The sequence below is a fragment of the Mixophyes fleayi genome, chromosome 5 (genome assembly GCF_038048845.1).
Source record: "Mixophyes fleayi isolate aMixFle1 chromosome 5, aMixFle1.hap1, whole genome shotgun sequence".
NCBI lineage: Eukaryota > Metazoa > Chordata > Amphibia > Anura > Limnodynastidae > Mixophyes > Mixophyes fleayi.
In genome coordinates this window covers 272310270-272323269 of record NC_134406.1, presented here as the reverse complement: position 1 = coordinate 272323269, position 13000 = coordinate 272310270, and the positions used below count along the sequence as shown (strand labels likewise).

General features: G+C 42.1%; 1 protein-coding gene and 1 long non-coding RNA gene across 3 annotated transcripts in view; one reads left to right on the top strand and one right to left on the bottom strand.

The window, feature by feature from the left end:
• WNT9A (Wnt family member 9A) overlaps positions 1–13000 on the bottom strand; it is a 118206-nt gene that overhangs the window by 66350 nt on the left and 38856 nt on the right. Inside the window, exon 2 of one of the 2 annotated variants that reach the window (XM_075214147.1) lies at positions 12649–12774. The exons of the other annotated variant lie outside the window; for it this stretch is intronic. Within the exon in view, the coding sequence (XP_075070248.1) occupies positions 12649–12774 (126 nt within the window). The remainder of the gene's footprint in view (positions 1–12648; positions 12775–13000) is intronic. 2 annotated transcript variants of the gene reach the window in all.
• The window catches only part of LOC142159342 (uncharacterized), a 28048-nt gene that overhangs the window by 9955 nt on the left and 5093 nt on the right, over positions 1–13000 (top strand). The gene's annotated exons all lie outside the window — the stretch shown is intronic.

Below are 13000 nucleotides of genomic sequence, written 5' to 3'. Positions count from 1 at the left end.
TATCTTTTTTTAAGTTCTCACAGACTGGAGAATTCTCCTTAATATCCCTGTAACTAACGTTTAACAATGTGTCACATTTATCTCACATTACATATTAATATTATTCATCACAACCATTTCTCTAGCCGGCCCTCTGCATCGTAGAAATGTTTTCTACTCAAATATTTATTCAACCTTTCGCTCATCCCAGATGGCTTTACCAGCCAATAATAATATGTCACAGAGGAAAGCCCGCTGCTCTATTGCCCTAAAGGCAACAGATTCCCTTTGTGTCTGATAATAAATATACATGCATCTACCAGCATCCAGCCTGTTTATTTAATAACAGTGCAAATAACGACCAATCAGACAATTTCTTTCATCTGTCTCGCTTGTATTACACCAGAGCCTGGCGATCTGAGGCTTTTCAACTTAGGGGAGCTAGAAGTCTCAGCATGATTTTGCAGGGCATGTTGGGCTTTGCAGTTCCACAGCAGATGGAGAGCCACAGGTTGACAATCTCTACTAACCTATTGGTTTCCATGAGTTACGGAAAATGTTCCATTTACAAATACAACTTTTTATTTTAAATAAAAATATAAGTCAATACTGATGTGAATGATTAAATCTTTGTTAAGCGCTTCGTAAAATGCTGGCGCTATGTAAACAAAGGATAAAAATACAAATCAGCTAGATGTAAATTCTTCAACGCAGCCGTCGCACGAGAGATTATGGTTTAATTATTCTGTAAACCACTCAGAATGTGATATAATGCTGTGGGTTTGTGTTTGTCCGAGACACACCATTTAATGCGCTCCTACCTCCCCTACAGTCTGCAGATTTGGCACGGATCTCTATAATACACACAGGAACTAGAAGCACTCCCTGAGAGGCTGAGACCAAGGGCTGTAAAGCTTAGAGGATGTGGTAAGGGGAGTCTGCCATTGAAGAAGTATACACATATCCAACCCTTGGCTCGTACTGCAAACCAGTTTGTTACCTCTCAAGCAGAAAGACGTCCAAGTGTAGAAGAATGAGGGTCAAATGGTGAAACGGGGGGGAAAAAAAGACAGAATGAATAGCTAAAAAGGAACATTTGGCCTGAGCGAGATGGGAAGGTTTTGCTGTAGAAGCACACGCTCAAGAAAACCTTGACTTATTACTAAAGAATTCTACTACCCACAAACGAGAACAGCACATGTGGCAACAATACAGTCTATGAGGAGATTTCAACGGTTTAAGGTTGCAAAAATAAGCTTCTTTCCCCTCCAGGACAACAGACGGAGGGATCCAGTTGATGTACTGCACAATTTGCAGCTTTAAATGGTCAACAATTCACCTGGATACCAAGTGGCTGCGAACGAGGTACAAACGCTCCATTGACACTCAAAGCTGAAGGTAGTTTTAGCGCTGCCAGCTACTGGTAAGACCACCCAATATCTACACCTCATTTTTACTTTTGCTGACAGGCATAGTATAGTGGTTGGATATTGGGGGTGGCCAAGGATACCGTGGAATACAGCACAACAAACCTATATTTTGGCAGTTAAAATATATGAAGCAGTTTACAAAAACACAGCCGTCTGCACCCAATGTGGAAGCAAAAAGCAAAAAAAAATGTTCTCCAAAAGAAGCAGGAAAACTCACAAAACTTTTACAAAACGTTATTTTTTTAATTTCACACAATTTAATGTTTATTATTAGTGTTGATTATTAGTATTATGCACTAGATACTGGTGTATACAGGAAATAGATGTTTATATATCTACTGCACAAAAAAACATGAATCATGGAAGCTCGTAAACCATGTTAGTGCACCTCGTTCTGAGCTCACATTCTGCACTCCTCGCTCTGAGCTCACGTTCTGCGCTCCTCGCTCTGAGCTCACGTTCTGCGCTCCTCGCTCTGAGCTCACGTTCTACGCTCCTCGCTCTGAGCTCACGTTCTACGCTCCTCGCTCTGAGCTCACGTTCTACGCTCCTCGCTCTGAGCTCACGTTCTACGCTCCTCGCTCTGAGCTCCTCGCTCTACACTCCTCGCTCTGAGCTCACGCTCTACACTCCTCGCTCTACACTCCTCGCTCTACACTCCTCGCTCTACACTCCTCGCTCTACACTCCTCGCTCTACACTCCTCGCTCTACACTCCTCGCTCTACAAATGGCATTAAAATAATTGCCATTTACTTTACATAAGACTCTGCACATACCCTGAGACAAGTCTGTCCCATCTGCTAAATATCAGGACCTGTGCCCGGATGGACAACAAGCACAAAGGCCAAGATTGTCACAGATGGAACAATGTAATGGGCTGGCAGCACAAACTACCCGGGATTTCCTGTTTTCAATCAAAATGTTATCCAATCTGGTTTTATTTGAAGCAGACTATAGTTATGGGGCCACACACGTCAATCACTATTTCTTCTTAGGAGAGCAACCTCTTAGAGGAGGGGACGGGATTACTGAGCGGGGTTACACTGAGCAGCAGATTCCCAATAAAGCCCTTTAAGGTGGAGTTCTTGTTAGGGTTTTAACACTTCTATTCCCAGATCACTCAGCTTACATGGAATATTACCGCCAACGTCTATGTCTAGTGTTAATTTTGTCCACCAAATTGTCTTACAAATCTGTGTGTGACCATGATAAGAGAGCTGAGTGCAATGCAGGTTATTCTTTTACAACTTAAATACCCTTTATAGGGGGGCTGCCTAGTAGATCAAACAAGGGAACACATTGTCTGACATTGCTGTCCTGTATTAGACTAGGCAGCTGCAAGAATAAATGTCTGTGTAACCGAGAAATCTTAGGCAACTAATGTACATGATTCAAATATTGCTCCTACAGGGTTGGATAATACATTGGAGCTACATAAAGGATACTAATAACAATAATAAAAGTCACCTAGATGTATATTCGTGAACCTGTGCGCTGGAGATCCACAAGTTGACTAGAGCTGTTAGATGTAGATATAAACAGAACTGATTATTGTGGACTAAAGTCGTAGGAAATGCTAATAGTCAGAGCTCATGTTACCATTTTTTGCAATGATGAATTTTAGACAAATTAATTGCACTTCACCCAGCTGCCCGGCCTTTCTCCTCTCTCACTCTCCCCATGTTATGAACTGCTAAGTGCTGGGATTATATGTCCTGTACTGAGAGGAGTTAGGCTAACTATATGGGAGTATACACACGTTACATACTGACATCAGTCCGCACACTGGAGTAACCAAAACTGCCAAGTGCCAGAGCCTGATCCTAACTCGCACTCACTGCTATCTTTACAGGGAATTGATTAAAGCACGGATCTCTAGATACGTGTGCTTTCAAAATCGGGGGCCAGGTCTACTGTGCTCTATAACACAGTACACTGCAGGATACGTCCAATACCTATGTGAATTATAAATTTGCAAAAGAGCGCACAGGAAAAAATATTGAATTAATGTCACCTGTTAATGCATAAATGCATTAATGATAAAACAGTTAAATAAAAGTGTGTTTTTTTAAAAAAATAAGTTTTTTATGACATACACTTATTACAATGTTGTTGTTGCAAACATATGTTATAGCATGCATACAAGACTGCCATCACTACTGATCAGGACTAGCCCTGTAGCTGGAGCAAGAGATACTGCAGAAAAATAAGTAACTTTGGGGCTTGATTTGGATAGGGCTGTGTGCGCTTGAATTTGGCACGCCCCTTCCCCGTCCAGTTCACTTCCCAAAATCATAGACTGTAGTAAGTGTCCTTTGCATATGAACACGCAGCGTTCACGGCCGTATCTCCCGAATGATTTTGCGGACAATACACTCAGTTTCGTCAGATACGCGCCTTGATGAATCAGGCCCCGTGTGTTTAGTGGGCGGATGCTGCCCTGTTTATATGTAGACGCAAGAACACGTATGACAGGAACGTGTGAACATAGCCTTAAGATATATGGATTATCAAAAAAACAATTGGGATCACTGTGCTTGGTTGCCAATTGATTGTTATATATTATAACCTAGGTGAGCGGTAGGACCAACACAGAGACTGGTTGGTAATCCTGCTGAACCTCTGCTTCCGCTGCAGCTCTAACACATTTATTCCTGCTTTTGGGACCTTCCAACCAGGAGATCCCAGAGGAGAGGGAGCGTGCAGGAGGCATGACAATGGAATTAATGTCCCAATAATCCACCCTCTGTTACTCAATGATGCGCTGACATCAGCGCACAGCAGGGGGTGTGGTCTGATTGCACAAATTATGTCATCAGCATCCACCCAGCAAGAACCAATGATGCAAATCACATCATCGAGGTCCCACCTTCTTTAGAAGTCGATTGGTCAGGATTTGGGAGGAGGGCCTACTCTCCTGGCAGTCAAAGAGAACTCCCTGAAATTTGGCAGTCTTTCGGATGTTCCGGAAGAGTAGCCAAGCACTGTAGTATTTAATGGTACAGGAATTAGTTAATTTCTTATGACAAGTTTCGGAGAGTTCCTCTTTTCAGGTCAAGCAGTACTAAAAACACATTCTTAAAACCTGCCAAACACGCTAAATGATATCAGCCTTAAAGAGCAATTGTTAGATAGATACACTTGTGTAGAAAGAAACTTCAATGTGTCTTGTGGTGTCAAAGACCAATTGGTAGGATAAACAGTGATAGAATACCTCCCAACAATTGAAAATCCCAATTATGGACAAGGCTCCTCCGAAAAGAGGGTTTGATCATAGTACATTAGAGGCATGATCACAACACAATGAGTGTAACCACAATATTACTTCGATAGATGGACAGACAGATAACTCTGACATAGATAGATAGATAGATAGATAGATACATACATAGGAAATAGATAAAGATCTGTATACTAAGTGAAGGACAGTTTCACTCGTCACCAGATCTAATGCTGAATACAAGCTTTGGCACCTGTAGGTCATTTATCAGAGGGTTAATGGAGTTTTGCTATATATTCCTATCACCTCCGGCAGCAGATAGATGAAATATTCAGCACCCACTTTTTCTGTGAATTCAGTTTCCATAAATAACACAACTTATGGGGCACTTGAGACTATTTGGCATCTGTTGACCTTACTATGTCATCCGCACTAATACCGCACAGCGATATGTTAGTGACTGGTCCGATAACCGGGGGCTCAGCAGGTGTCCTGGGTCTTGTGCTTTACTCAGCACCAGAGATCAGCTGAAGAAAAACGCTGTCAATTCTAAGCCAACGTGTAAAGTCAGAGCATGTGATCACCGATCTTCCTGCTGGTGATGCCCTTCCTATGGCTCTCGCCTTATCTAACACCATTCCGTGGATTCTCATTCTTATGTTCCTATGTGGAGCATAAAATTATAGTTTTAACATACATACAGCCTGTCCAGAGTAAAGGACATTGCTGACAAAAATAAAATGACTTTCGGTGGGTGGAGTTTACCTATCTGGCATCACTCAAGGACAGTGTAAAGTCAGAGTTTGTGGGGTTGGCTTGTAGTCTGCTAGTAGCAAAAATGCTCTGTGCAAACTGCAGAACCACATAACATCGCTCAACACATATAATAGTTAAGCTGTGTACGGACAAGATTGCGCTCTGTCTATGAGATGCTAACTCTACGCTACATTCGTCTTGTGGTCCATATTGTAAGTAGAAAAAAACTAACTGTCTACCCATGAAACGCTGTGACCAGCACTGACTGTAAGACAGCAAACAGCCGTACCCTATGTACATAGCCTACAAGGAGTTGGACCATCAGCTGGTGTAAATCCAGTGTTACAACCAAAATCTGTGTTTCATGGTGATCAGTCTGAAAACTTTGTCATGAACAAAAGTTGAATGTTCTAAAGGTTGTTGAAGTGTCCTAAAGGGCTTTACAAACATGAAACAGGCTCTTCATGGAAATACCCCTCATCATACACTGGTTACATTTCGTTATTTGAGACAAGAACAGCAAAGACACTCGAGAAACTGGGCACAGAAAAATTTGTGGAGAGTCGCTATCCATTAATTTACTCATCATCCTAGGGAATGCCCAGCAGCTCAGAGAACCTCAGCTCTCTAGTGGCTGAGGCAGCAGTTGCGTCAGTTTCATCACTGCAGAGGTTGCAGCTTTTACTGAGCCCAGTTGTGAGGGGGGCCTGGGAATGTCGGGTCACCTTCTCCCACCTCAAGTCTCCCGCTTGGCTTTCAAAAGAGAAGAGCACGGGCCTCTTTTCAGCAGGCATAGGTTGGGTCCAGCACGTGCACAAAGAAGCTTTTCCTCTTCTGAGAGCAGAACGGAAGTCTGTGTGGTTTGATCCGCATTGTCAGGGCCTTTCCTAAATTTTACTAGGGGACCTGGCGATGCTTTGTCACAAGGATCCCCTATCTTGTTTCAAACTGTCCGCACACACCCTGATTTTGTTTCACATATAGTCCCATAACTGGTACGATGCACTTCCAAACTCTGTGCAATCTGGTTGCTCAACCTGATGACTGAAAAGCCGGACCTGTCCAACTCGACCAACCAAGCGTGTGGCAACATGCTCGATTTGCAGTTTCTTCAGTCTGCCCTGCAGTATATACCGCTGCTCCAGTTAACACCAGAAACATGCAGATGGATGGATCACTGATCCCGACGGGTCACACCCGACGCGTTCCATATGTAATGCAACATTAGATTCTGAGATTACGTTTGTCTGTGCTGAGCTCTTATTGCCCAGAGACAAGTCATTTTCTCTTTACCAGGGGGCATAATTTGCTGTTGCACCATGGTTTTCGTGCCCACATGTGATTCTACCTGTGCAACGACTTGTCCCAATTGGATTAATAGATTTCCCAGCTCAGCTGTTCTCCACATCACAAGTCCAGGAAGGCTTTAGCTGGACCCTTTGAAGTGCTGTCGAAATGTGCAGTGATTTAGATGTAGACCCTGTGTGTCACCCCAATGCGGTCTGCTGATACGAGCACGGCGGACTCGTTGTAAAACCAGTGTAGAAAGGGATTCCTGGATTAAGAGGCCGAAAATAGCCGTCATTAATTGCAAGTCTGTGTTCTCATGTCAGATTTAATTATTCCCAACCAATTACGTAAATTAAACTGCTGGCTGGGAAACAAAAATGCCCCAGTTAGTCATGTGTGCCAGTGTTAATGGGCCAACACACTAATCATCAGTACAGTCACCATGTCATACCGCAGCTAGATAACAGCGAAACAAAACCCCACAAAGTCACCGGAGGGTGACGTTCTCAAACCAGCCAGTCTCAAAGTGAAAACGGGAACGTCCTGTGTGTTCCACCAGGGATCAGAGGTCGGACCACGTTTAAATCCCACTCATGTTCCAGGGATTAGAACGTTGAACAAAGTATTGTAAACTTTACAAAACAGAATTGAAAACAACATAGATACTCCGGGTACAGAGAGCGACGGTAACGGTCATACAATTATATTACATTCAGTGATTTTACAAGACCCTCTCTACCAATTAAGAAGAGAATTTGACCTTTTTGGTGGAAAATCCTACAAACTAACTCCCGGCTCCCTTACTAGCCCATGCGTTAACTGTGACCCTCATCCACAGTGCTGTAGGCTGAAGAAATTGGTCTCATAAAGGTGGACGATTTTTAGTAGGCTGCAAACAGTGCACAACGTTGGCCCAGCCTCCTGCCCCATCATTGTACTGCTTCTGTCTGTTGATGTAATAATGAGTCATGGCTAACGTAAGTCTAGGTTTACGGTGTTATTCAACTCAGGGACCATACCGAGTATGGTGCGGTGTAACAAGGAGGTTGGGAGTCAATTTGTAAATATTTCCTAAATCCTTTCATCATTAGCATCACCATTTATTTATACAACACCGCCAATCCTATAAACGCTATAAGAGGTAAAGCGCTAAAGTCCCTCGGTCATGGGTGAATAATCGCTTACCAGCGATTGCCTATTTTGTAGCAGCTTAGTTCCTATGGGATGATCTACACAAGCAATTAATAACCACCTTGTAGCACGACTAATGGTTTTCATTACGCAATGCCACCATTTAACCATGTCGCGTGGCTTACAGGCCATTCATTGTGCCCGCTGCTGATACTGGGATGAGCAATTAGTCCCTCATTTACGCAATGTGTTAAGGTGATTCATGGCAGGAAATGCCCTTTGACCTGCGTAATGAGAGTTTCAGGGAGATTAATAGAACAAAGTAACATAAAGTAACACATTGTTTTCCAATGTATTTGCAGAGACTACAAATCGCACATATAGTGTTTTTTTAATTCAGAACCACCCATTGAACATATTATGATTAGCAAACCACTAGTATTATTTTATCTGCTACTTATTAGTGGAAAAAAATGTCTAATGATCAACCTCTCTGGCTGGGTACACACTACAGAAAATTTCTCCCCATGTGATATCCTTAATGATTTTACCAACGACTGAAAAAAGAAGTCCGGATCAGCAGCCGATTCCTGTGTACACACTATACACGTTTACAAGATTTACCGTCAGATCTGTGCTCTTCATCCGTCATAACCATCGGCTGAAAAGATGGTGACTCTGTACACTGCATAGAGATCTATGGACACTGCCGGTGCCGAGTGTGTACACACTGCAGGATTGGAACGACATTGTGCCATCATTTTGTAGAGATTTTTAGTCCGTTTATAAAATCAAATCAAACAATCAATACAATGTGTTTTGAAACGATAATCGGGTGAAAAACCTGTAGTGTGTGCCTAGCCTTAGAGTTTTACGTTAATAAAAAATATATCAGATTGTATTTATAATGGTCTTTGGTCTGTTCTGGCTGCCAGCCAAGGTCTGTTATAATGAATTGAGAAAGGAATGGGTGGAAGGGGGGGGGGGGAGTATCTTATTAAACTGAGAAATTAGACTGGCTGAATTCTCTGTAATAAAATAACAATATCACCTTTGCTGGTTTATTCTTAGGACATAGGCAAACCAAGGGGGAGTGGGGGGGGGGGGGGGGGGGGGTTCCTAGTGCCTGGAAACCCCCCTCCAAGCCTGGGGCACTGTATAATTGAGGTGGCTGGACCCTGCCCCCATTTCACACGACTCTGAGCTGTGTGCACCTAACAGTAGTGCACGCAGCATTGCCCATGTATATTATGGGGATAGGAAGAGTTGGAGAGCAGCCAAGCACTGTCTAAAATTACAGCCACGCCCCCATGCATGCTGGTCACGCCCACTGGTGGTGTGGAAACCCCCCTCTACAAATCCTGTGTTTGACTCTGTAGGAGGCAAGATGGATTTATGCAACATTTAGTTACTCTTGGCAAATATGTTAAGGGAACATATCCCCCCACCCCCTATTCGACTCCTGTACTTCTAATAAATTCTGGGGGTTCTTCACAAACATTGATGAAAGGTGTAAATTAAATCTAAGCTTTTATTTATTTAAAGCAGGTTTGACACTGAAAGGAAATGTCAGATCGTTTGTTATAGTTTAGTGCATCTATAAGAAACGTGGGTAAATAGTCCAATAATCACCGTACGATCACCCATCGTTCATTTCCAAGTTTAGGCTTTCTCTGTAAGATACTGCTTGGTTTACTCTCATTTATGAGCGAGGGGATTTCAAGCCTTTATTTCGTGTCACATTTGTGTGTTCTTACTACACGTCATCATTTTTGCATGCAAAATCTATGCACGTTGGTTGAATTGAGCGTCTTTCTGCAAACACATGAACAACTGGGGCCTGATTCATTGAGGAAAGGAAAGCAAAACAAACCTTGTCAAAACCATATTGTATTGGAGGGGGGAGGTAAATTTAAAATGTGAGGACAGATTTATAATTGGGGTAGGGCATGTCCTAGATCAACTTTTAATGTCAATGTAAAAATAAAGCTATTAAGTATTTGCATCCTACATGAAAAATCATCCAGTATTTTCCTTATGTGCAAAATAATAAACCCATTTGCACCCCTTGTATTGTAACATGGTTTTTCCAAGATTCAAAGTTACTAATTTTTTTTTGGGCTATACTTTCCTTAATGAATCAGGCCCCTGGTGTTCACAATGCTTCTCACAATATCTAGCCACACCCCTGACCCTTAATGGCCCCTCCCCCAGCCCCATAGGCCCCTCCTCCAAGACCCAGCACTCTTGCTGCATAGTACAACCCACAGTATCAATCTCTCTACGTCAGTCTGTTATTCAGGTTTTGCAGCAAATTCCACAGATGATAATGAAACAGAAACAGATACATTTGTTGATAATGAATTCTCTCTCATATCACTGTTTTATACATTAAGGAGGTAAAACAAAATTCAGAGCTGTCATTTAATTGTTTCTTTTCCGCGCCGCGGAAAAACTATTACCGTTAATACGGTAATAGTTAGCTGGATTTCAGCTCGCGGCTCAGGGAGCTGAGAGCTGAAATCCAGCGAGAAAATTACCGTATTAACTGTTTGTATGCGCACTATTACCGTAGTAATGGTAATAGAGCGACGAGTGCGAAATTTCCGCCGACAATTGAATATGCCCCTTAGACTTCAAATGAAAGAGAAGCACGCAGAGTAAAGTGTAGCCATTTATAGCAACAGTCTGAATACCTGGGGGTTTAGGAGCTTTCATTAAATGTACAAAATATTAACATGATTAATCAGGTTTAGGTAGACAAACACAGAGGGTTTTCCAGTACAGGTTAAAGCATTAATTAACTTAATAACTTTATTAAGCACAGTATGTGTTATCTACCCCATAGAAACATATTTCAGTCCCCAATTCTACCCCGAGACTACTACACCCCACATGCACATGAAACATAGCATCACAATTAGTGTTCAGGACTCAGGACTGAAGTTCATGAGTTCAATTCCCGACCATGGCCTTATCTGTGTGCAGTTTGTATGTTCTCCCCGTGTGTGTGTGTGTGTGGGTCTCCTCCAACACTCCAAAAACATACTAGTAGGTTAATTGGCTGCTCTCATATTGGCCCTAGTGTGTGTGTATGTTAGGGAATTTAGACTGTAAGCTCCAATGGGGCAGGGACTGATGTGAGTTCTCTGTATAGAGGTACGGAATTAGTGGCGCTATATAAATAGATGATGACGACTCCCCTGACATTAATGGAAAGGAGGCAATATTAAAATGTGGTTTTATACCCCCCCTCCTCCCCAACAGCAAAGACTGACACATCAATTTAAGGTAGTTACTGAAATAGATCAAAAAGCTCAAATAGCAAAGCAGAGCAAGCTCTGTTTTTTTTCACTTTTGATTGATCAGTTTAAAAAACACTTGTGGTCATACTCCTGTGTTCAATCAGCATTTCTGTTAACTAGCAGTCTGCACATTAGTAACTCAGATCCATGAAGCTTAAATAATCCTGACATGTAACAATTTATTAATGTAAACACTACTAGTCTGGTGATTAAAGACCAGTAAATGTATTAACCAGCGGATCCGTCAGATCGCAGACGATTGTGATGACCATATTTAAACGGCAACTTTTACCTTTAACAAAACTTCCGTTTTAAATATGGCCGTCACTATTGTTGAATATCTGTGATTTGAACGATCTTTAAACCACATGTTCTGGCTGCACGGTTCAGTAGGAATGGAACATTTGTACCTGTCACTGATCACACCCATCTGTGTCTGACTATCTGGTCACACATCGGCCTTAACCTGTATCTCAGCCACAGTGTCTGTCTCCAATCTGGCCACACACTCGCTCGGACAGAGCAATCACAACAGGAGCAGCAGACAGCAGAACACACAATCAGACATTGGACAATCAAATTTGCATGTGTGCCCAAAAATTATCTGATCTATATTGATCAGATTTTTTTTTCAAGCATGCCAGATATCTTGAAACCATGTGCATGCCAATATTGGACCAATTTGTGATATCACCCCACATGGTGCCACCAAACCTTCTACATGATCTTTCAGATCAGATCTGTTCTCTCTACTTAACAATCTGGTTGGTTCAAGTAGCCATTTAGACCTAACTGGTCTGAAATTTCTGTTTGTGGACTTTCGAGTGGTAAAGGGATCACTTTGGGCCTTTGATATTGGGCTGTTTGATCTAACCAACAAATTACTGGATATGTCCAATTCGGTCAGGTTGTTCTATGTGGCCATTTTTAGTCATTAGGTCTGTGAACAGAACTGTAACCAATGTAATCTCTACCAATCCAAGTTCTGACCTGTTGCCTTGCTTCACACCATATCATTGTATGTGTGTGGGTATGTTAATGCTTCTGTATGCTGTGCCTGTCCTTCCCCATCCCAGAGTGATATAAGATAGAGAAGCACCCCCCCTTCTCTTACACACACACACACACACACACACACACACAAACCTCCTTGGGTGTTCAAATTGAAAGTGCTGCAGAGTATGCTTGATCTATATAAATAAATGTTAATAATTCATATAAATAAAAAATATGTTTTATGGATGTGAACCGGGTCGAACCAACTTTGCATATCAGCTATCAACAAGGAGAACAGCCAGATGCTGTACTCAATCTGTATAAAATTTCAGGTGTTTTATGTGCATTATTTAGATCAATAATTCGTAGGCTATAATATGTATTAATCGTGACTAGTGGGTTTTATTTCACTTTTAGTCAATTATTTTATAGCTCTTTTAGTGATATTCAGTGACAGACAATCTTTTCCCAGGCTGCTCTATAAAGACCGCTTGTACAAATGGTCTAGAATGTATGTATTTAGTTTGATCAACTACTCACGTTCGGCCGTTTCGTCTATGGCTCGGCGATCCTTCAATAGACCGTGCAGAGTGCAGACGCTGGTCAGTATCCTGCCCCTCGGAAGTCAATCTTGAGTGGGTACGTAGGGGCATGGGGGCTGGATTTCTGGGGGCACGTAAAAAAAAAAATATGGGAGTTTCAAATATGGCCAGGGGAATTCCCTTTAATTGTGACCATAGGAGGTGTGAGTGTAAAACTAGCTCACTGAAAGGGGGTAAGACGTAAAAAATGGGCACCACTATATCACTGACTTGCAATGTCTAGGTGCAAAAGGAATTTTTAAATTTTTTTAAAAAATAACATCTGATCCAATATCATCAGACAGGAACAA